The following is a 23,410-nucleotide window of genomic DNA, read 5'->3' on the forward strand; positions in this document are numbered from 1 at the left end:
GTTCTCCTCCAACCTTCTGGAAGGAGGTTCTGGAGCTTTGGAGAGGGCACCGTGGAAGCCCCCCCCCCAGTTTCTGTTCTTACTTGCCACAAAAATGGGACTGGTAATAAAGGCAGCTGACTCAACAGGGGGAGTATGCTTCCCAAAGGTATCTGGCTGGCCTTGTGGGAAGCAGATGACTGGACTGGATGGCACTTTGGTCTGAACCAGCAGGGCTCTCCTTATGTCCCTGTGTCCCTCACAGCACCTCACTCTTCCCAACCCACGAGATGAGCTGCTCCACTGAACAGCTTGCCAAATGATAACCCCCCATGGTGGACAGTTGCAAATGGCTGCCTCCTGCATGGAGGTTGTAACAAGGATGGCCGCTGACTGATGCATTGCCAAAAAAGAAGAACTGCATCACCCAAAAAGAGGACAAAGGAGGACATCAATTTAAATAACATTTGCCTGTGCACATTTATATTTATAGGTGCAAGCATAGAGATAATCATTGCACTTCAATTAGAAGTACAATACATCTCACCCTAGCTGGAAAGGCAGACCAGGTGACTGGCCTGCCTGCTCGGTCTGCTCTCCAGTTGCTAACTGTGGAAAGGCAACCTCAAGGCCCCTGCTCTCCCTCCTTGAGGTTCTTTGGCTTTATGGGCACAGTCCTATGCATGTTCAGGCAGAAAAAAACCCTACAACTCCCAGCATTCCCAGCCAGCCATGTTTGCTGGGGAATGCTGGGAGTTGTAGGACTTTTTTTTCTGTCTAAACATGCATAGGATTGCACCCTAAACCAGACTTGGACTGGAGAGCCCATCAGATAGAGGACACCTTCAAACAGCGGATTGTCCTCTGTCCATTAGGACACTGGGCCACTGGCTGCATTCCAGGTGCTGCCTCAGACCCAATCCAAGTCTGCACTCGTTGCTGAAATGGATGGAAAAGGGACTTCAGGTGCAGATAACTGAACTCCCAGCTTGTATGTCTTGTTTCTGGTATCTTGCAGGATTATGCTGCTATCAGCAGATGGAGCTAATGGATCTAGATTTGTTTTGAAGCTCTGCAAATTTGCTCATTTATCTCCCTTTGGAAATAAAGTTCAGCTCTTACACACACACGCGCGCAAAAACACTTCTCCAGGTAGCTTTAAAACCTGTGTCCTCCAAGGTATCTGAGCAGTCAGATATGACATTTAAGCACATTTTGATTTCTGGACCACAAACGTCAGTCACACTAACATCCTGTTCATGACAGCAACGGTACATCTTACCTTCAGGACAGTAGAAGCCAGGTGGACAGGTGAATCCACTGTAGTTGGTGGTATTTTCAGGGCAGTAGTAACCAGATGGGCACGGGAAGCAAGCAGGTTGCCTAGTAAGATTGTTATAAGTTCCTGCTAGACAGGGAAGTGGCTGGCTGGTCCCCGCTGGACAGTAGTGGCCCACAGGGCAAGGACCTCCCTGTTCTGGAAATTCTGTAAGAAAGAATGTTGAAAATCTAGGATTATGTTTCTAGTCCTCAAGAGTTCAGCAGAAAGAAAGAAAGAAAGAAAGAAAGAAAGAAAACACCTTGAAAGCAGAAACCAGCAGGTATATATGAGCCAGTTCCTTTTGTTAAAAATTAGCATTTTAAAACAAGCTCACAATCCGAGGGGCCGCCAGACACAACAGGTTTTGACCACATTGGTAATAGAAAATACTCAGAGGTTGGGCAGTGAATTGCCAAGGGGAAAGCCAGAACCCACACTGCATTTTCTTCTCCTCTCTCTTGATTCGGGAAGTGCAAATGTGGTAGGTTCTTCTTATCAAAATGCAAACTGAACAAAATTCTCCCCCACCTCTCAAACAAGAGGTATTCTCTACTGGCTGAAAATGAAGGGAGGGGACGCATTCTCTAAGATACTACTTGCTCTCTGCTGTTTTTATTAGTACTTACATTAAAAGAATGGATCTTAAAAAGAAAGTGATTGCCTGATTAATCAGAATGCCTTCTTAGTCAATGAAAGAGGGGCTGTAATTCATTAACCTAACCGATTAAGGGCTGCAGCCCTGGAAAGGACAAGATATAAATGCAGATAAAAGAACATGCATACACAGGTTAGCTCCAACCATGCTGGCCATACCTTGGAAGGAGGGAAGCGGAGTCCACAACCAGCCTCCCAAAGAGATGATGGTTAGCTCAATATAGCCAATAGCTCCAGTCGTCTGTTCGGAGGGGCAGACTGGGTTCATATCTCACCCTTCCTTGGCAAGGGCATGCAGGGAATCAAGTGGCACACTCACCTGCAGGGGAAGGTGAGGTGGCTCCAGGCAGGCAGTAGTAGCCGGCAGAGCAGGGTCCAGAGGGGGCTGAGAGCCCATCAGACAGACAGTAATGGCCAGGTGGGCATGGAATGCAGCTGGTCTCAAGGGAAAGATACAGTCTGAGGAGATACAATTGTCAGGTGATCTCAGGGCTGTGGGCAGCCACGGCTGCATCCCGTCCCTGACAAACCACGTTCTCGGTGGCTTGAGCTGGAGACTGCAGAAAGCCCAGTGCTCTGTTGACCAGGCAAAGTGGAATTCCTCCTTCTACCCAACTCAGCTGATCCAGGGGCTCTGTCATGCCTGCCACTCCCCTCTCTACCTGAGGAGGGCACTGTGCCTGTGTACACACAGTCCTTGAGGTCCATACCTGTCTGCGAAGGTGCCAGCCGGGCATGGCAGGGGGATTCTGGTGCCAGCTGGGCAAAAGTGCCCCGGTGGGCAAGGGCCTCCGGCACTCATGTTGGTGGCTCCATCAGGGTTTGGAACACTGGAGCCTGAACAGAAACAGCAAGCCAAGCCAAGGGATGTCAGAACAGCGTAACTGGGACAGCCCAGTGGTCCCACCCACTCCCATCCAGCCCAACAGTGGAGGCTGGTGGCTCTGATGTCAGTGGGGCAGTACATCCACTCTGGGTTTCAGTCAGAACCCTAAGGGAGCTGTCCAAGGTGTGGAACCTTTTGCTTCAGCACCTTGGATAGCTGATTGATTGATTGCATTTATACCCCGCCTTTTTTCCTCTTGCAAGGAACCCAAGGCGGCTTACATTATCCTCCTCCTCTCCATTTTATCCTCACAACAACAACCCTGTTAGGTGGGTTGGGCTGAGAGTCTGTGACTGGCCCAAAGTCACCTAGTGAGCTTCCATGGCCGAGTGGGGACTAGAACACAGATCTCCCAGCTCCCAGTCCAACACTCTTGCCACTACACCACGCTGGCTCTCTTTAGGTTTCTGACTGGTTCGGACTGAAACCCAGAGCAGATTCACCACCCCATGGCATTAGAAACACCAGCCTCCACTGCAGCCCAGAACTCTCACCCAGCCCCGAGATACTTTGGGGAAATGTTACAATAGCTTAATGGTAAAGCACTTGTTCTGCATACAGGAAGTCCCAGGTTATCAGAAAGACTGAGACCTCCAATCAGAATAGACAATACTAGACTAGATTAATACATAGTCTGGCTTGGTGTAAGACTGCTTCCTATCATCCTTACCATTATTTCCAAATGCTTGGAGAAAGAATATTCAAGTCTCTGTTATTCCTTTCAAGACTTCTAATATTTAAGCCCCCCTCATCATGGGGATCATGTTCCAATATTTTTAATGTGTGGCCAGTTTTGCAGTTAACTGCTACCACTAACCATGGAGGTCATTCAAATTCTTCAGTCAGTTTTCACTGCTTCTAGACAGCCAGACATGGGAACGCATAATACAATGAGCTGGTTTAAAACTTGAAGAAGATTGGCACTCCACCACCATGTTTTTGCAATAGAGTGTTTGGCATATGCAGTCCAAAGCAATTATGTAATCAGGGTAGGATGTCTTAGGAAACACCTACACTGCAAGATTATTTATGTATTTTAAACTTATTTATGTAGTTTACATTTAAATTTTATACTGTGCTTCCTTCCAGGTGCTCAGAGCAGTATACGTGGTTCTCTCTCCTCTGTCATTTTATCCTCACAACAACCTTGTGAGGGAGGTTGAGCTGATATGTATTTATTCATTTACAAATATTTGTATACCTTCTCTCCATCCAAAATTGATTCAAGGGCACTTCACAATAATAAAGCAATAAGAAACAACAACGAGTCCCAATACAACCATAAACACAAGAGGTAAAAACAACAACCAAAATAAAGGCTTACAGATGTGTCAGGGGGAACCCTGATATGATGTATCATATTTTTAAAGCTTTAAAAGCTTAAGAAGGAGATAGTGATCAGCCCAAGATCATTTAATGGGCTTCATGCCTAAATAGAGATTTGAACTCAGGTCTCCCCAGTTTAAATCCGACTCTATAGTCCAGGGATGCGAAACCTGCAGCTTTTCAGATGTTGTGGGACTCCAGCTCCTAGCAGCCACAGCCAGAATGGCCAATGGTCAAGGATGATGGGAACTGTAGTCCAGCAACATCTGGAAGGAGACAGGTTCCCTATCCCTGTTCTAGGGATGTCCGTTGCTCGGAAATCCAGTTCCTTTTTTGGCTTGATGGAGTTCTGTGGCACGTAGAACTCACTTTGCATCTGTGGATGAGCTGCAGGCTCTTCCCCAAGCTCCAGAAACTTTTTTGTGCATTTATGGGGAGTGGGGTGGGAAGGTGCTGCCATTTGCACAAATTTCTGAGCAATTTGTGCAAATTATGGACAAATTTGCAGAAACTACAGTCAGATTTGCACAAATTCATCTGTAATTTGCATAAATCACTCAGAAATTTTTGCCAATGGCAGCACCTTAAAAAAATGCACAAAATTCCCAGAAAATCCACAAAGTGGCCTGACTCGTTGCAAATCAAGTCAGGCACTGCAGTGGGAACCAAAACAAAGTTCAGCGGGCCAAGCCTAGGAATACTCATCCAACTCCACCGCCCAAAAGGATTTCTCCACCATCCCTACCTTGCTCTAGCCACTAGACTGAACTGGCTGTCTCAAATAGCATTAATAGTCACTCTGTCTCCCCAGTGAGCTATGGTAACAGCTTTTGAGAGAGGTGTATGAGAAGAATTTCTAGCACAGAATTCTCAGCTACACATCAACCAAACTACATTTTATAGGATTCTTGGGTGAAGCGGCAATGGTTAAAAATGGTATAAAACCAGTCTGTTTGTAATGCGAACAACATACCCTTAGGGAGGTTCACCTCCTTTGGATGAATACAAGGTAGTGAACTGTGCAAGAGGAATGATAACAACCAGGGATAGACAGATACAGATAGAACTGTTGATACCTGAACTGCAGAAGAACCCCGGCAAACAGGGGCCAGTGGGAGAGGGTAACCCCCATTCGCCACAAAACATCCCTGGGTGGAAAAACACAAGCAATCAGATATCAAATAGCGAATGGCTTGCTATCAAGACACACAGCCACATGGGTAAAGATAGCATTGATCCCATCACTGCAACAGAGAAGTATGTTGTGTCTTGGTTGTGACATCCAGCAAGGCAATTCTTATGTTCTTTAAGAAATTGTGTTGGCCAGGGCTGGTTTCAGTTTTTTTTAGAGCTCTTGGGCAAGACTCCCTCCACGGGCCCCCTCCTTCAGTGAGTCTACCTTCTCACCGCCATTGTCAACAGCTGCTGTTGCTCCTTATCCTGATTCTCATCACTGCGGCCACTTGCTTGTTTGCCAGACAGAGACCAGGTGGGCAGTGGCATCCACTGCTCCTCCTTCTCACCACCCCCATTGCCTAGGGCACAGCAAAGGGCAGGTGAAGAAGCAATGGTGAAGAAGCAGAGCAACTCCAGGGGGATCTTGTCAGTGGGCCTCTGCTAGTGTGTGGATCCTCAGCAAATGTCCAACCATAGCTACCCTTGATGTAGAGGACCTTTGCAAAGGCATTGTGCTGAACGAAACAGATGCAACATTTATTTTTTAACATGGTTGCTTACCTGCAGGGCACAGCTGACATCTATGAACTTGGTCGATACCAGGGGATGGGTTATAAGTCCCAGGAGGGCAGGGATAAAGGGAAACTCCAGTCTTTGGTGGGCAGTAAAAGCCAGGTGGACAGAGGTATCTTACCCCATTTTTACAATAAAGGCCAGCTGGGCATGGAAAGCATTCTTCTTGACCTGGGGGAAGAAAAAACAACAATCCTGAGCTAAGTCATTGTTCTCTCCTCTTCCTAATTCTGTCCTTGGAGATGATCCAAAATATTACATCCCCCAAAAATGTATTTTTGGATTAAGACAGTACCAAAATGACAGGAAGGCCAACAGGCAGTGATGCTACTGAGAATTGTAGTTCTGAGCTCAAAAATATGAGTCTTGGGAGCTCAAATATGAGGCAAGTATTGAGAAAAACACAAATACTTCTCTGGCTCAGATCCAAATATCAGTAGCCTTAGGAAAATCACACTTCCCAGAGCTACTTGTGGCCAGGTGCTGGAGAAGGGAGAGAGCTTTCTCCCTTGTTTCCTCCTCATTGCTATGGCTTGTTGCTAGTAGGGATGTCAGAGAATTCCGCCACGGATCTCAGTGAGGCTGAATGCCAGTGCATTCGGCCCCCCAAACTCCGTGGCGGAATGGCCTGCCGCCCCCCCGCGGATCCCCCCCGGGACGAGACTCACCTGGGGCAGATCTTCTGGGCGGCAGCGGCTCCGGCAGCGGCTGCGGCGGCCGGTCTTCCGACTGGCTGCCACCGCCGCCATTTCCAGGCTTGTGTGTAAAAAAAAAAAAAGATGTGATAGGCTACGTAAAGATTTACGTAGCCTATCATGGCTAGGTTTAAAAAAAAAGAAAAAAAAAGACGTGATAGGCTACGTAAATCTTTACATAGCCTATCATGGTTGGGTGGGTTTAAAAAAATAACAACCACGTATGCAAATGGTGGCAGCTACGACCGCTGCCACTTGCGTTCCTTCTTTTTACCGTCTTAATCTACACAAATATTTATGTAGACTATGACGGCAAAAATCAAGGGGAACACAAATAGCGTAGCGGGCGCTATTTGTGTCCCCTTTTGATTCGCTGTTTTAGCCTACGTAAAGATTTACGTAGGCTAAAACAGTGAATGAAAAAGGGACGCAAATAGCGCCCGCTACGCTATTTGTGTTCCCCTTTATTTTCGCCGTCATAGTCTACGTAAATATTTACATAGATTAAGACGGCCAAAAAGAAGGAATGCAAATGGCGGTGGCCGTAGCTGCCGCCATTTGCATACGCGGTTGGTTGTTGTTGTTGTTTTTCACCCAGAGCCCTCCGCGGCCGGAAATCTGGCTGCGGACAGCTCTGGTCGGGCCTGGCCGGCTGCTCCGTGGAGCTGCTGCGGAGCACAGCCGGCTGTTTGAGGATGCCGGGGGGAGGAACGGAGCACCTCCCCCCTGGCCAGGATTCCGGGGGGAGGGACGGAACGCCTCCCCCCCCATCAACATAATCCGCGAAAGGTAAGTTACTTTCGTACATCCCTGCACACTGGTGCTGGAACCTGGTAAACTGGATTAGGGGTGAAGGGGGGAGGATTTGGGGGGGATTAGTGGATTGGAGGACAGGAGCTTGGGATGGGGTAGGCTGAATTTGGATTGGCTCAAAAATAAGCAGTTCTTGGGGAAATAGCTTGGTTTGATTGATTCTGAGCCAATCCAATCCAAATTGACTCCTGCTAGGCATGCTGGAGATGCCCTCCCACTCCTGACCTGTTATTGCACTGTACTCCCCATCTTGGCATGGAGATGGCACTGCTGAGCCTGCAGGGCAGAAGTGGCCATTGGGACACACATCTCCAGTTACCCTGTCCACTGGCCTGGCTGTTCGTGTTCCTCCCCTGCAGAAAAAGCCTGAAAGCAGAGAGCAAGTGGATGATTCTCAAACCACATCTTGTTGCAGAAGAGGAATTGTCCAGGAAGTACCAAGCACACAATATTTTAGGGTTTGCCACTAAAGGTCAGTTCACACACCCATGTTCTTCACTGGTTGACTGTAACACCAACTTAGGGATGTAAGAACTCACCCTAGCTCAGTTTCTCCAGGCACTCGCTGAAGCGGTATAATCTCTCTAATATTGCATTTATTTAGCTTTCCCACCTCCAAACTGCACATATTTAAATATGCGCATTTTTTAACTTCCTGTTTTACATAGCAATCAAAGGTGCAAAAAGGGCAAGTGCTCACCGAATGGGATCGCAGTGAGTCCTGGAAAGCACGAGTGGGCATGAGTGGGCACAAGGGGGGGACAGCAAGGACAGTGTCTCAGCGGGTGCAGTGCAGGGGTCACAGACAGGGGGAGCCCGACGAACTCCCGGACCCAGTTGGGCACCCGCAACATCCCTACACCATCTATTCAGTTGTTTATCACTGAATTACTCATGCCTATTGGGCACTACAATACAGGGAAGGGAAAAGATGGTAGGGACTTTGCCTAAAGTATATACCATACAAAAATTTAAACACAAATCCTGCTATAGTATTTACAATGGAAGGGAAAAGAACCCCAAATAATGAAATGGTTAGATGTTAAGGTAGTCATGTGTCCTATTTTATGGAGGGCAGTCCTCTGTAAAGGACTATATAGAGGACACTTTCAAATAAAGTGTCCTCTATCTGAATGGTTGTCCAGCCCAAGTCCAGGTTATTTATTTACTTACTTACAATATTTATATACCGCTCCACATCAAAAGATTTTGGAGCAGTGAACAGCAAAGATAAATGAATAAAACATCATGTTAAAACAATTAAAACATTTTAAAAGAAATAAGTTCCAATAAGACCAAATTTACTAAACCATGGTTAATCACTCAAGGAAGGCTTCCCAAAATAACAATGTCTTCATGAGGTGCCAGAAGGAACACAATGTTGGCACCTGTCTGACCTCCAAAGGCAGGGAGTTCCACAGGAAGGGGGCCACCATGTTGAAGGCTCTTTCCCTGGTGGACCCCAACTGGGTGATGGGTGCATGTGAAACCACCAGGAACATGCCCTCTGATGAGCTCAGGTTAAAGAAAAAGAACCCTAAGAAGGGAGAACAATGGTGGGCAACCTAATTTAAGGGAGTGGGGGAGATAAAGCTTTTTGTGATTGCTAGTATTATACAATTGGGAATCAGAATCCCTTGCCAAACTACTAGAAATCATCCAGACATCTATCAGTACATCCTGATCTACCTCTTGTCCAGCCCTGCACTATACCACAGTGGCTAATATCATGAAGATATTACATATGAATACATTGAAATGAAACAACAAGCATATGCACATATCCAAGCAATCATTTTTGGCTTTCCTTCTAGGGAAGGAGCATCATTTTTAGACTTCCCCTTCAAGCTGCAAGTCAAAGACAATTCCCAGATGAATCCCCCCCCCACACAAAAAAATTATATCCTCTCACCTGGAGCACATGGACCTGTTGGGGAAACACGGCCTGGACTGCTGCAGAAGAATCCAGGTGGGCAAGGCAAGCACCAGCTTGAATCCCGGCCTCCTTTCTGCTCATTCCATGTCCCAACTGGGCAGGGCATTTCCCTGGGCTGCTTTGTGCCAGCTGGGCAGTAATGTCCCGCAGGACAAGGTCCACCAAAAGGGAGTCCAGCCTCCAAAAAGAGAAAGAGGGCAATGTATGCATAAGAGCCCCGTTATCATGTGGAGCCTGTTAAGATGTAGGGGGACCACTTAGGTGTTAAATTAGGGATGACCCAACTCTGGAGTAAGACTGACTACAGTCTTGCTTAGCCAACTGCAGCCAAGTGCCTGGACACAGATAAAAACACGCACAAGCAAACATCATCTCTAGGAGCAACTGACTGGAAAAAGCCTAGCTGCATTCTCATTGGCTTAGAGGCCTTTATGAAGTCACTGTTTTGTTCCAGAATTTGTACTAAGCAACTAGATGTCTTCTCAGCCTTTGTATTCTCTAAGCTTTTCTACACAACACATTTATAGTGTGCTCATTATTCCCTAGTCATGGTTGCTTACAATGACCCTCCAGTTTAGCTTCTGTTTTTAAACTGCACTTTCGGCAAGTTTTATTAGAGTAGTGAAAATGCAGTCTTATTTGTGAAAGCAAAAGGAAATCATTCTTCTACGTCTGCAGTTGTGCAATTCCACTATACCGTAGTAAACAGAAGGTGGAGAGCATCCAAAGCAGATCACAAAGAAGAGAAATGGGTGTTCAGGATGCAAAAATGAATTTATTTTTGGCCAGTAGATTGACACAGGAGACAATCCTTTGCTGAAAAAAAATCTGCAGACTTTTTTCTTTACCCCCTGAAGAAGGCCTAAAAATAAGGGGGGAAAGGCCCAAATGCATTGGGCTTCCTATAATAAATTCATTTTTGCATCCTGAGAACCCATTTTTCTTCTTTGTAATCCAGTATACCACAGTGCCACCTAGAGGTCATGTAGTGGAAAAGCAGGAAATGAAATACTCTTTGTGTACTGCTCGGACCTCCGTTTTGCAACAAAACTGAAAATAGGTACAGCAGATTAACAGCCACATGTAGAAAAGCTCTCTATTGTTCCCTGCTTTGTATGTTCTCTACATCCCCCAAGCAAATCCCAATAATCTGGATCTGGTCCCTTCTAGAAAATAAGGATTTTGACCTGATCTTCTGGTACTTGGACCTGTGTGGCCTCTAATGACAACTTTGACTCGTGCTTCACCTTTGACTCCTCCATCACATCTCTCTCACCGTTAAGTTATTGGCTTGGCCAGAGCTAAACACTTTGACCTCAGGACAAGATATGTGTGGATTGACCCACCTGGGTCTCTCAGCCCTGAAGTCTGACAGAGACAGGGCTACCCTCTTAAAGAAGGGTTGCAGTCTTGACTGGAATAGTGGGAGAGGGGACACCAGCGCTGGACTTACTGGAGAGGAACCGCTGCTTCCTTGGAGACAATAATATCCTGGTTGACAAAATCCTTCAGGTGCCACCAGCCCAGATTTGCTGCAGTACATGCCTGCCGGACATAGCTTACAGTTGCCCATTCCAGTGCCGCCCAAGATGTCTGAGTAAGTGCCCTGAATAAAATGGGGGGAAATATGTCAATGGCCAAGGGAAACTCTTGGCACACACAAGTGGGTTTTCTTTCTTTCACTCTATCTAGAACTCTATCAAAGCTTTTCCACAATCAGATTTTCAACACAATCCTGTGCGTGTTTAACTTTGTGCCTTTGAACAGCTGACTCCCCACCCCTTTCATGCCTAGGGATGTATGAGAAATTCGTTTCAGTCCTTTTTGATGAGAATTTACCCAGTTCATGCCTTCTGGACCAAACATGGACTCGGACACAATCTGTGGTTGAAATCCATACATTTCTGAGCTTGCACTGTGATTTCCAGATTCCCCTCCCCCATTTGACAACATGCATACATTTGAAAAATGCACATGAAAAAAATGCGTACTTCTGAAAAATGCCCACAAATACACTTCCAACAATGGGAGAAGAATGTGTACATTTCAAAGATGCACACATACATTTGGGAAAATATGCACAGAAATGCACATGGATTTTCATGCCAAAAAAAGAAAGAAAAAAAGATCACAATCTGATATGGATTTGGGTCAGAACAAGCTTCGAGATGGAATCCAGAGAATTTTGGCAAGCTTAAGTTTTGCTGGTTCACACATCCCTACCCATGTCAGATCACACAAGTCTTTTGAAACCACCTTCTGTTTCCAAAGCAGTTTTGCTTTTGGGGTGTGTGTGGAAGTAGCTGCATGATTCTCTGGATCCTGGCAGGGAAAAAGAATTAGAATGCTTCAGCAGCTGATATGAAGACTACGTTCTTAATCTCTGGGAAATACAATACTAAGCAATTTGTTTTGAGATTTTTGGCCAAATTTTCTTCAAGGTGGGAAACCTGGGTCTCGGCTGTACTTCAGAGTGCTGGTGTGTGTGTGTGTGTGTGACCTCAATAAGAACTAGATGGCAATTATTGCTGGATATGATGCCAAAAAATGCTATTTACAGTTTAAATGATAACTCCTAGAAATGTAGCTAAGCAGTAAGATTGACAATGTATGTTTTCCTGTTCTGGTGAACAGCACTTTAAAGAACTGTATCGGCTGCTAAATGCCACGTTTTCCATACAGGAGGAACGCAGCACTGAGACTCTTCTGGGTTCATGTGGCTTCTCCCACACCTGGAAATAATTGGCATGGCATTTCTTGGAGCACAAAAATGTTAACACATGAACACACATAGTGAGGATCAGTATATCATGTAGATGCCAGCAATTAAAAAAAACTGTCTTCATCTCATGAAAGCAGTCTTACTATTTGCTCCAGGAATCTGTTGACATTTCTGAGTCCTAAAAACTCAGGATTTTTGAGATTTGAATGTCAGCTTTAAAATCTATCCATAGGCTGTGGCCAGGATTTAAAAGATGTGAACACGGACAGGAGAGAGCTTGAGGAGTTGTCCTTGCTGCCGCTGAAGGCATCAGCTCCTGTCCAATTTTACAAGTAGCTTGTCTCTAAAGCAGTGGGAACTGCTGCAGTGTAAGCAGGAAGCAAAACTGTACCTCCACATGTAGTTCACTTCTATATGGATGCCCCTTCGTTTTTGGGATTCTTCTGGCCATACAAAGTGTGTGTGTGTGTGTGTGTGTGTGTGTGAGAGAGAGAGAGAGAGAGAGAGCTGGTTCACATGTTCATCGCAGTCCACTGGGTTGCAGCATCTGCAGGTGCCAAGTTGCCGATTCAAGCCCCGCACCGCAGTTTCTCATTTCATCTGACCCTGGCAAGGGTGGCTTGTTGGGCTGGTTAACAAGCCACCTCACAACCCTACAACAGGCCATGGGTTCCGGGTGGTTTCTTAACCACCCCAACGAGCTATCCTCATTGGGTTCAGATGACATAAAAAGCTGCATCCGGCAAGAGTAATTATGTAAATTGGGCCAGCATGTGACTGGCACATGCAGGGTGGTTAACAAGTAGGGATGTAAGGACTGTGTAAAATCTGCTCCGTCTGCGTTTCATGGATTGTCAGGTGCCTTTTGTTCCATTGTCTGCCCACAGGCAGAGGCAAATATTTTTTTCTCGTCATGTGGAAAAATATACAATTACTTAAGTATTTCATAATTTACTGTAGTATGTAACATTTAGCGTATTGTCCCCCATTCCATCCAACTTTTCCTTAGCAGAATCATATGTATTTTCCTATGAATTTATATGCATAAATTTTGGGAAAGTAAAAAATATCATCCAGAAGTCCATGGACTCTGCGTGGCCTGAGGGGGTCGCTCCACAGCAGATTCCTCAGGTTGGATTCTTAGAAATCTGAGCTCATTTTAGACCATCATGAATTTCTCCAGCATCCCTATTAACAAACCACTATGGCTTGTTAACCACCCTTGGGTTGTGCGAACCAGCCCAGAGAGATTGAAAGAGAGAGAGAGAGAGACTCCACTTTGGATTTTCAGCAACAGCAGCAACAACAATTTCTTAGACACCTTTCTAAAAAAGAGACACCTGGGGCTCAGTCCTATCCAGATAGTTGGCAGCATCTGATGTCAGAGGCTGCCGAGTATCCAATGCAGGGCGGGAGGAGAGCAGCAGCCCCGCGATCCAGCTGCCCAGCATTTCTGCTAGATGGGTGCTTTTGCCTGTCTAGCAGTGGTATCTCAGAGAGGAAGGGAAGGAGGCTGGGGTGGCCATAGGAGATGGCGTAACGCAGCCCCCCGGTCTCCTCCCCTCCCCTCCTCATCTAAACACACAATCCTATGCGTGTTTAGGCAGAGAAAGTCCTACAACTCCCAACATTCCCCAACCAGCATGGCTGGCTGGGGAATGGGAGTTGTAGGACATTTTTCTGTCTAAGCATGCATAGGGTTGTGTCCTTACAAATTTACAAATTAAAACAGACAAAAATTTGAAATAAGTTAAAACAGCCAAAAGGAATTATTAATAAAAGACCATGACACCCTAAGACAACTAATAAAACACCAGTAGCAACCATAAACAATTCAATGGATGCATCAGATGCCTGGAAATAGAGGAAAGTCTTAACTTGATGGCAATGTATTCACTGTAGCCCTGGAATCAAAGATGAAATGTTGATATTAGAATGAAGCTCCTAAATTTCCTATGTCCGTAGTAGGGCAGTACCTTTATTAGGCCAACCAAAATCACCATAATAAAAATATTGCTCTAGCATGCAGTTTGGAATCTTTCTTGTCAGCCATCATGGTTATCTTTGCCTTTTGTGGATTACCCATGGGTTTCTTCAACTTGAGAAAGTTGTTACATCTCTAGAACATCTTACCACTGGGCAAAGTAGAGGCAGAATACTCCGGGCTGGGCAGTAATATCCTTTGGGACAAACCAAGGGTTCCACAAGGCCGGTGTGATTGCAAAACATCCCTGCTGGGCATTCAGTGCAGGCAGACTGTGCTAGACTCTAGAAAGATGATGAGAGATTGTGGGAAAGGTCATACTCAGGCTTCAGATGAAAATGAGAGAAAGAAAGCCTAATACATCCATCCCCCACCCCTCACTGCCAACCCAAGGCTCCAGGGATCTTTAGTAGGGTGGAAGAGACGAAACAGGTATGTGTTGTGTCTCTTGTGTTGATTGATTTGGCTCACGTCACACTTGAAGATTTTGTTTGGCCCACATTTTGCAGTGAATCCACTTGATTCACACCTTCTGGATGAATATGTGGATCAGATCACACACAGTTATTCTTCAAATTTTGCACTCCTGCAAATTTTGTGATGCAGTCCTTAGCTTAAAAAAAAGTACAAAAATGTATATAAAATGCTTTTTTCAAATGATAAAATTCTTTTAGAAGAGCATACATTGAGAATACACACACACACACACATGTGGGGGGGGCAGGGTAACGCATTCAAAATACAGATTAAAGTACAAATGTTCATGTAGATTTTTTTTTAAAAAAAGTTAATGCAGAAATGGGATGGAATAGATTTATGAATGAGCTTATGTGAAACTGACAAGGACTAGAGAATAGACTGATCCATCCATCCCTACTTGCAGCCAACTAGCCTATCATGAGATACCCTATAGACTACTCTGTCAGGGAGACATGCATGAGGAGTTGGTGGCAGAGAGTAAAGGGCACACTGGGAAAAAGATCAGGACTGTCAGCCAATTACAGAATTTTTAATTGATCAGTCATCTCCCTTGTAAGCAATTGATCACTGATGAAAAATACATCAGCGTCTGAATACAGGTGCCGCTATTTGACATAAGCATGAGCCAACTTACAATCTAGTAATAAAATAATCTACCACCACTAACTGTCAAGGCATCTTTACTATGTTGTTTTCCATTCCTCATTAGAGCAACATACCAGAACAGTCTGAAAAACGAACAACTTTGCCCTAATTTTCCACTCTCGCTGGTTAAAAGCTGCCTCTGCCTATTAATCAACTAAAGCTTTGGTTGATTAATTTACTGATTAAACTAATTAAAGCTTGGTGCTCTTAAAAGACAAACAGCAAAGACATGCATCATGCTTTTAGGTGCCTGGTTCTGTATGCATCTGGTTTGATAGTAAATTTATCTGAAAGCAATTTTGGCCGCATTATTTATCTGTAGGGCAGAAACACTCTGTTGACTCTGCTTACCGGCTGGAAACTACCTGGAGGGCAGAGCTCTGGCTGGACAGCCCCTTCCAGTGTATAATGCCCTTCCTTTGCCATCATCTGGGTGGCTGTTTTGGCAGCACCAGTACAGAAATAGCCAGGTTTGCAAGGTCCGGTGGGAGCGTGTGTATTAGTCCCATCACAGTAAAGCCTAGTATTAGAGGGGAAAAGGTTTAAGGTTTTGGTACTAGTGTACAAAGCCCTAAACAACTTGGGACCAGAATACCTGAGAGAGTGCATTCTCCCTTAGCAACCTGACTGATCACTAAGGTCATCAAAGGGCATGCTCCTGCTGGTTTCATATGGACCTATGGCCCAACTGGAGTCCACCTGGAGAAGAGCCTTCACTGTGGTGGCTCCCTTTCTTTGGAACTCCCTGCCCCTGGAGGTCAGGCAGGTGGCAACATTGTGCTGCTTTTGGTGCCTCCTGAAAACAGCTCTTTTCCAGGAAGCATTCTTTAACTAACCAGCCAGTTTTTATTGGCGTACTGTTTTTAAAAGAACAATTGTAATAAAGGTGTTTTAATTCATTTTATCTTTTTCCTTTTTTACTTCTTATGTTCACCACTCCAGAATCTTAGATATGGGGTGGTATACAAATGCTGTAAAATTAATTAAGTAAGTAAGTAAGTAAGTAAGTAAGTAAGTAATATCCTTTATTGGGAAACACTCTTATTCACAATGCACTGAGATCTGCAGAGGTCCATCTTTCAGCATTTCCCCCATCTGAAGTGGGGATGAGGGAGAGAGTCATCTTTTTGGTGGGGCCCTGCTTATGAAATTCTCTCCCCAGGCACCAGCTCTGTTGTCCTTCTAGCGACAGGCAAAGGTCTTTTCATTCTCATGGGCCTTTACAGGTTTTTAATGTCCTGAGACTGAGGAATTTGTTTTAACTGCTGCGTTTTAAAACTGTGATCTTGTTTTATTCTGTATCAGGAGGAGGGAGATCCCCTATGAAGCCAGTCTTCAGTGGGGTTAGGATTGCTTGATAAGTCAGTCAGTCAATACATAAAACCAATCTATCATCAAAATAGACCATATCCCAAACTGAGAAACTGATTGGATGGAATTCCATGGTATCACAGATCAATCTTCAAGACCATATATGTCCATGGAAAAAAATAAAATGTATAGGCACAATTTGGATGCCTTCCAAAAAAGATGGAATATATCCATGGTGGACCAGTTTGTCAACCCGTAGTAGCCACAGTGGCTACATGGAGGCAGTATACAATGCCTTGCCTAAGTATTCACCCCCCCTTGACTTTTTCACATTTTGTTGTGTTGTTCCCAGTACCCAGTATTTATTTTGTTGTCCCTAGTACCCAATCTCTAAGTATTGGGTACTGGGGAGACACAGCAAAAGGGGAGTTGCATACCCTAAGGCTCTGGTTGTGAATGTTCCATGTGGGTGGCAGGCTAAAATAAAATACTGGACTAGACAGACTAGTAAGGCTTCTCTTTTTTATATTCTTAATCCAGACAAAGCTAAGCACTTTTCAGACTTTTTGATTTCATTGGGGGAGTTAAGTGTGGCTCTTAATTCTCCAGTTCCATTAACTTTTAAAAACCACTTTGGAACACAGAATAGGAGAATAAATACGTCTCATAGCTTATGTGAGTGAATCTACTCCCCTTGGAAGGCTGCACAAGGAATATATGCTGGCATTATGCACCTGGAATATTTCAGTTCCCACAGGTACTGAGGTATACACCTAGCTGGAAGTATTTCTGTGGTGCATATCCATGAGCCATTCATGTGATGTGTGCCACCAAAGATTCAACCTGGCTGGGTGTCTCTAGCCTTTGCAGTTCGCTGTGTTACAGTGCAGCTGAGAGACACTCTCCTGCAGAATGAAAAAGAAAAACAAACTCACCCAGGTGGACAGTCTAAACATTGATTCTGTTTTTTCAATCCACTGATGTTGCTGTAGGTTCCCGGAGGGCAGAGGATGGGTATAGGAGATCCAGGTGGGCAGTATGCTCCAGGTGGGCAAATATTCCCAGTGACTCCATCTGTGGGCAGCTGAATTTGGGGAAGGGATAGATCTCAGCAGAGGGAAGAATCCAAGGTTACTCTAAATCAGTGGTGCAGGGGGGCCGGTCTGGGGTTCTGCAGAAGGCAACACTCTCTTCCACGGACTCCAGCCCCTTTTGAAAACCACCAATCGTTGGTGCATTTTTTCCCCAGTCTAAAAGGTTGAAATGCTTCTCCTAAGGTGCAGTTACTGGCAATTTGGATATTTGGCCCCACCCCTTTTTCTTCAGCCCCACCCACCACTGGAACATGGCTGTCGAATGCCAGGCTTCCGGTCATCTTTCTGGTCACGCAATGAAGATGAAGTCTTAGTAATTAGCTTTCATTCTGCAAGCCAGAGCCAGATCAGCCACACTTCAGGTTACAGAGGTAATCCACATAAAGCAAGACAGAGCTAAATTCTCTGGTCAGTTTTGCAGAATACTGATTAGACTACAAGAAGCTACATTTGATGAATACACTATGTTAGGATGCTGCCACAAAACTGGCACCAGCCAACAGTATGAAACCAGAGTATTTTTTCCAGTCCCATCCTTCTGGAGGGTCTTCCCCTAGGGACCCCTTTTGAGTGGCCAACCTTTTAGAATGGCTCATGTCCTGAAGTTGCTTCTCCCTCCTCACCTGACATCTGATTCTTAGGTCCATCACTCCCAACTCCTCCCCTGCCATGAGATCTTGGATTCCCATGGATAGAAAGGTCTTTGGGTGGCTTTGATCCAACTGATTAGCCAGCATCTTGAAAGACCCGTCCTCTCTGACACTGTTTCCCTGCCCTATCTCCTGCCACCTTGGTATTTCCACCACACCTGACTTCCCCCTCATCTGACTCTGAATCTGTTCCCATGCCTTCTTGGAATGTTTCTGCAGAAATATTGGGCCCAGTCCTTACAGCAGCCCCCAAGAGCTTCTCCAAAAATGGAATTTGGTCCTTGGGCTGAAAGAGCTTCAGCACCCCTGCTCTAAATCTATGAATGTCCCAAAGCACATAGAAATGGAACAAAGGTAGATACACTGCTATCACTCTTCAGGAAGGCAGCATGGGAGGAACGCACACCCATGTCATGTGTCAATGAACAAAACAGAGACATCCATGCAAGAGACTTACCGGTGACACTGCTCTGCTCCAGCAGTAGAACCCAGACTCACACCGACCACTTGGGGCTGTCTGTCCATGAGCAGCACAGTAAAAGCCTGCTCTGCATGGATTACAATCTCGCTGGGCTATCAACCCCCTCCTGTTGCCATAGGTGCCCTCTGGACAAGGTTCGGGCCGGGAGCTGCCACTGGCACAGTAAGACCCCTGAAAAGCAAAGACAACCCCTTATGCCTATAGGGCACCAAGATGCTGCATATCCTAATGCATTTCATTTCATTTCATTTATTATATTTCTATACTGTCCCACAGCCGAAGCTCTCTGGGAGTTTCACAAAGATTAAAAACCATTAAAAAAATATGAAATCCAAACCATTTACATAAAAAAATCTAAACAGACAACACATATCTAAAAACCATTTTTGAACTATAAACCATAGACAATTCAGGACCTGATTTAACAACTCATTATATGCTGCCAAATGCCTGAGAGAAGATGGCAGTTTTAACCTGGCACCAAAAAGATAACAATGTTGGAGCCAGGCGGGTCTTGTCAGGTAGTTAATTCCATAGTTGGGGGGGGGCACCACCAAGAAGGCCCTCTCCCATGTTGCCACCTTCCAAGCTTCCCTTGCAGGAGGCACTGCGGGAGGGCCTTGGATGCTGAATGTGATTAATGCAGCATCTAATAGCAAACTCATTCTCCAAATGTGGATCCTTATGTAGGCAAAATGGTACCATCCATGCACAAGCAGGAAGTATTGGCAGACTGGGGGGGGGGACCCCAAGGTTTGCAGAAGTAGGGGGAAAAAAAGTTTAAGAAAAAAAGAAACTCCAGGGTGGGGAGACCAAATAGGCCAATGATGCCTGAGCTGATCAACTGCTGGAGGAAAGACAACAACGAACAAACAGACCAGAAAAAAAGGGAGATGGGGATGGAATGGAATATCATGGAAGAGGACATGGGTGAGTGGAACTCTGAACATACTGGTGCAGCTAAGGCTGAATCTTGGGCCCTGCAGCCTAGTCAGGGGCGGGGGGGGGGGAGGTAAAAGACTATCCTGAGAACAGCAGCAGAAGCAAACTGCATTTTATTCCTGTAGTCATGATGGTGCTATGATTTAAGTGAGTTTATAGTGAAAAATTGCACATGTTCGGAGTATATTTTTTCATGTTGGCAAATAGTGTTGTTATTATTCTACCCTATTGGGAATATAGAAGCAGCATGCAACAGTGGTCAAGGGGAGAAGAGAAATGTGAGTTGTGCGTTTCACAAGTGAAGTAATATATATGGCCATCTAAAGCCTCTCCCCCCAATAAGACCATTGAATACAAGGTCTAAAATTACCGAGTGGTACCATTATCTGAACAAGAGGAGCAGTATCCAACTGTGTCATTCTGGTAGCACAAGTGATGTTGCGCTAGCAGAAACTAGGTTCTGAACTATGGGAAAGAGAAGAATCCAACTAAAGTTACATTTGCGCAAGCATGGTGGAGCGAGCCATTGTGCATTATGCTTGTGCAACCTGTTGTGTGCATAATTCGTGTGCAACACATTGTGCATCCTGTTGTGCAACTGCTTGTGCAAGCATAACGGGCAACTGCTTGTGCAATGGGAAAGTTTAGCAGCAGGCTGCTAGGGCTGTTTGAGTTTGTGGGATGGCACTGTTGGAAACCACCTGAGGATTCCACACGGTAACATTTTGTTGAAGGTCCCACTTGCCTGATAACAATGACGACCCCACATTCCTTTCTTCCCCAACAACTTACCAGTGGGCATACTTTGGGTTGGGTCATTGCAACAGAATCACAGTAGAACCCAGCTGGACATGGTTTGCATGTATCTCCTCCATCCATTGTGGAATTATCCCAGTAGGAGCCAGGCAGACATGGAAAAGAGAAAGGGAACCCAGTCCCTGGCGGACATTTATATCCAGTGGGGCAATCACCAGTCTAAGAAGAAAACATGCACACACAAGTCTACATATATGGGCTGTTAACGGTGCAATGCTCTTCAGGACAGGGATGGAAGAATCCAGCCAGCCACACATTGAGCAAGACAATGGCAAGATCAGACGTGAGAAGCAGTTCTTTTTTTAAAGCATAAAAATTCAAGAAGGAGTGGAAGGGTGTGCTTAAGGAGGAGACAGGAGGAGAGTACTCACTGGCTGAGATATTCCTTGAGGTACTCGCCCTTCTCTGTAGCAGTACTTGCCCATGGGGCATAGCAAGCATTGGTCAGCTCTGCCGAGCCCCCTTTGAACACTGTACGTCCCATTAGGGCATGGCCTAGCATGTGAATGCTGGAGGCAAAAAGAACAGAAGCTGTTTCTTAAAGCTAATAACAACAACATTTTATACAGCACTTTAGAGTGTTCAGAGCACCACATACATTCTCAATAGATTTGATTCTATTTGTTTAGGTCTGAATCAAGACAATGGTTTCCTCTTCCACTACAGGTGTCAAATTAAAACAGCAAAGCTAAGAAGAGTGTGCTGTTAGTTTATCTATTATTACTGTTGTGAACAATCACTGTGACTAGCTTGTATACTGTTGAGCTCTGGAATTTCACAGGCTGAAATGTTTGCATTTCACAGCCATTTGGCCCCACTGTGAACATCTTCCCCTCCTTAACCCTATATATCTGCTAACAGAGGATAATACTTCATGCATCTGATGAAGCAGGGTCTAGACCACGCAAGCTTATGCCAAAATACATCAGTTAGTCTTTAAAGCTACTTCAAGACAATTTGTGATACATTGTCTCAGCAATCCTCCTAACAACAGCTCTGTAGAGTAGATCAATGATCACTGCAGTTAAAGACCATATGGTCATTTGGGTTCCATAGAAAGTTTTTGTGTTTTGGAGCTCAGATCCCACTGTCTTGTACTCATGTCCTTGAGCAAATTACTTCTCTTTTTGTCTCACCCATTTGCCTTCTGGGAAATGAGCATTTTGTGACTAGCCATGCCCACCACGACAGCCATTGTAGGAATGGGCAAGACCATAGCAGCCATTTAGTGAGAGTGCCCCTGACAGTCTCTCAAATTTCCAAATATACCCAACGAACCCCAAAGTTTGGGGACCCTTGCACTATGCTTCAGTAGCTTTTCTGCTGCACATTCTGCGGCATTCCAGCACAGTGAGTCAGAAGGGGATAAAAGTGAATGACAACAGTCAAAACAAGAGTACTTACAACATCACCCGGTGGACAATAGTAGCCTCTTGGGCAGGCATGGCCACCAACATTTGGAGCAGCTGCCAGTCCTTCAGGGCAAAGCATACCTGCTGGACACACCATCATAAGCACCATGGCCTCCCTGCTGGTGTTCATGGCTGCGCAGTAGTGCCCGACAAGGCAAGGTGGGCAGGAGGTGGATCCAGGGTCCTGAACAACAGAAGGAGGAAACATTCTCATCACAGCCTTCTTTCTAGGGATGTACGAAATGTACTTACCTTTCTGTGGATTATGTTTATGGTGGGGGGGAGGCGTTCCGTCCCTCCCCCCAGAATCCTCGACGCGGGGGGAGGTGCTCCATTCCTCCCCCCCGGAATCCTCGATGGCTGGCTGTGCTCAGTGGTGGATCCACGGAGCAGCTGGCCAGGCCCAGGCCAGAGCCGTCCGCAGCTGGATTTCCAGCCATGGAGAGCTCTGGGTAAAACAAAAAAACCCCCAAAAATGCGTACGCAAATGGCGGCAGCTACGGCCACCGCCATTTGCGTTCCTTATTTTTGGCCGTCTTAGTCTATGTAAATATTTACATAGACTATGACGGCAAAAATAAAGGGGAACACAAATAGCATAGAGGGCGCTATTTGCATCCCTTTTTGATTCACCGTTTTAGCCTACATAAAAGTTTACGTAGGCTAAAACGGCGAATCAAAAAGGGACGCAAATCGCGCCCGCTACACTATTTGCGTTCCCCTTATTTTTGCCATCTTAGTCTACGTAAATATTTATGTAGACTAAGACACCAAAAATAAGGAACGCAAATGGCGGCGACCATAGCTGCCACCATTTGCGTACACGTTTTTTTTTTTTTAACCCAGCCATGATAGGCTACGTAAATCTTTACGTAGCCTATCACATCTTGAAAAAAACAGAACAAACCACAAGTCTGCAAATAGCGGCAGCCGGTCAGAAGACCAGCTGCCACCGCCGCTGCCACCGGAGCTGCCGCCGGAGCCACCGCCGCCGCCCAGAACATCTGCCCCAGGTAAGTCTCGTCCCAGGGGGGATCCACGGGGGTGGCAGGCCGTTCCGCCACAGATTTCGGGGGGCTGAATGCACTGGCATTCGGCCTCACCGAGATCTGTGGCGGAATTCTCTGCCATCCCTACTTCTTTCAAGAAGCACGGAGTTGGAACAGGGTGGACAGAGCAGTACAGGGCAGCTACAAAAATAACAGGACCTATGGAAATGTGGCCCAATTCAATTACCAAGTGCCACACGCCATGCAATACCAGTAATAAAATTCAGATTCAGTGGGGTTAAAGACCATAAGGGCCTCCTGTCAATGGACTGTCTTCACAACTGCACTGCATCTAGTTCTTTTGCTTGCAGGCTGTGGGAAATCAGAGAAAGGCTGGGTTTTTTTCACTGAGGCAGCGCCTCAGTATCTTTTCCCTCACTTCTCTCTTGCTGATATGGAACAGGGCACAGATGGCTTCAGACACCATCATCCTAGGACTCAGTCTCCCAAAAGCTCTTGCAAAAG

General features: G+C 45.6%; 1 protein-coding gene across 1 annotated transcript in view; it reads right to left on the reverse strand.

The window, feature by feature from the left end:
* The window catches only part of LOC146340470 (uncharacterized), a 191,822-nt gene that overhangs the window by 113,841 nt on the left and 54,571 nt on the right, over window positions 1–23,410 (reverse strand). Inside the window, 15 exon segments of the mRNA XM_084807236.1 lie at window positions 1,262–1,465; window positions 2,274–2,413; window positions 2,665–2,791; window positions 5,243–5,314; window positions 5,904–6,086; window positions 7,649–7,789; window positions 9,336–9,537; window positions 10,813–10,965; window positions 14,215–14,349; window positions 15,542–15,710; window positions 17,437–17,585; window positions 18,703–18,897; window positions 20,461–20,643; window positions 20,856–20,993; window positions 21,889–22,080. Of these exon segments, the coding sequence (XP_084663362.1) occupies window positions 1,262–1,465; window positions 2,274–2,413; window positions 2,665–2,791; window positions 5,243–5,314; window positions 5,904–6,086; window positions 7,649–7,789; window positions 9,336–9,537; window positions 10,813–10,965; window positions 14,215–14,349; window positions 15,542–15,710; window positions 17,437–17,585; window positions 18,703–18,897; window positions 20,461–20,643; window positions 20,856–20,993; window positions 21,889–22,080 (2,383 nt within the window).

This window comes from Heloderma suspectum, chromosome 6 (assembly GCF_057233095.1).
Source record: "Heloderma suspectum isolate Gila_16-S chromosome 6, 16-S_ref, whole genome shotgun sequence".
NCBI lineage: Eukaryota > Metazoa > Chordata > Lepidosauria > Squamata > Helodermatidae > Heloderma > Heloderma suspectum.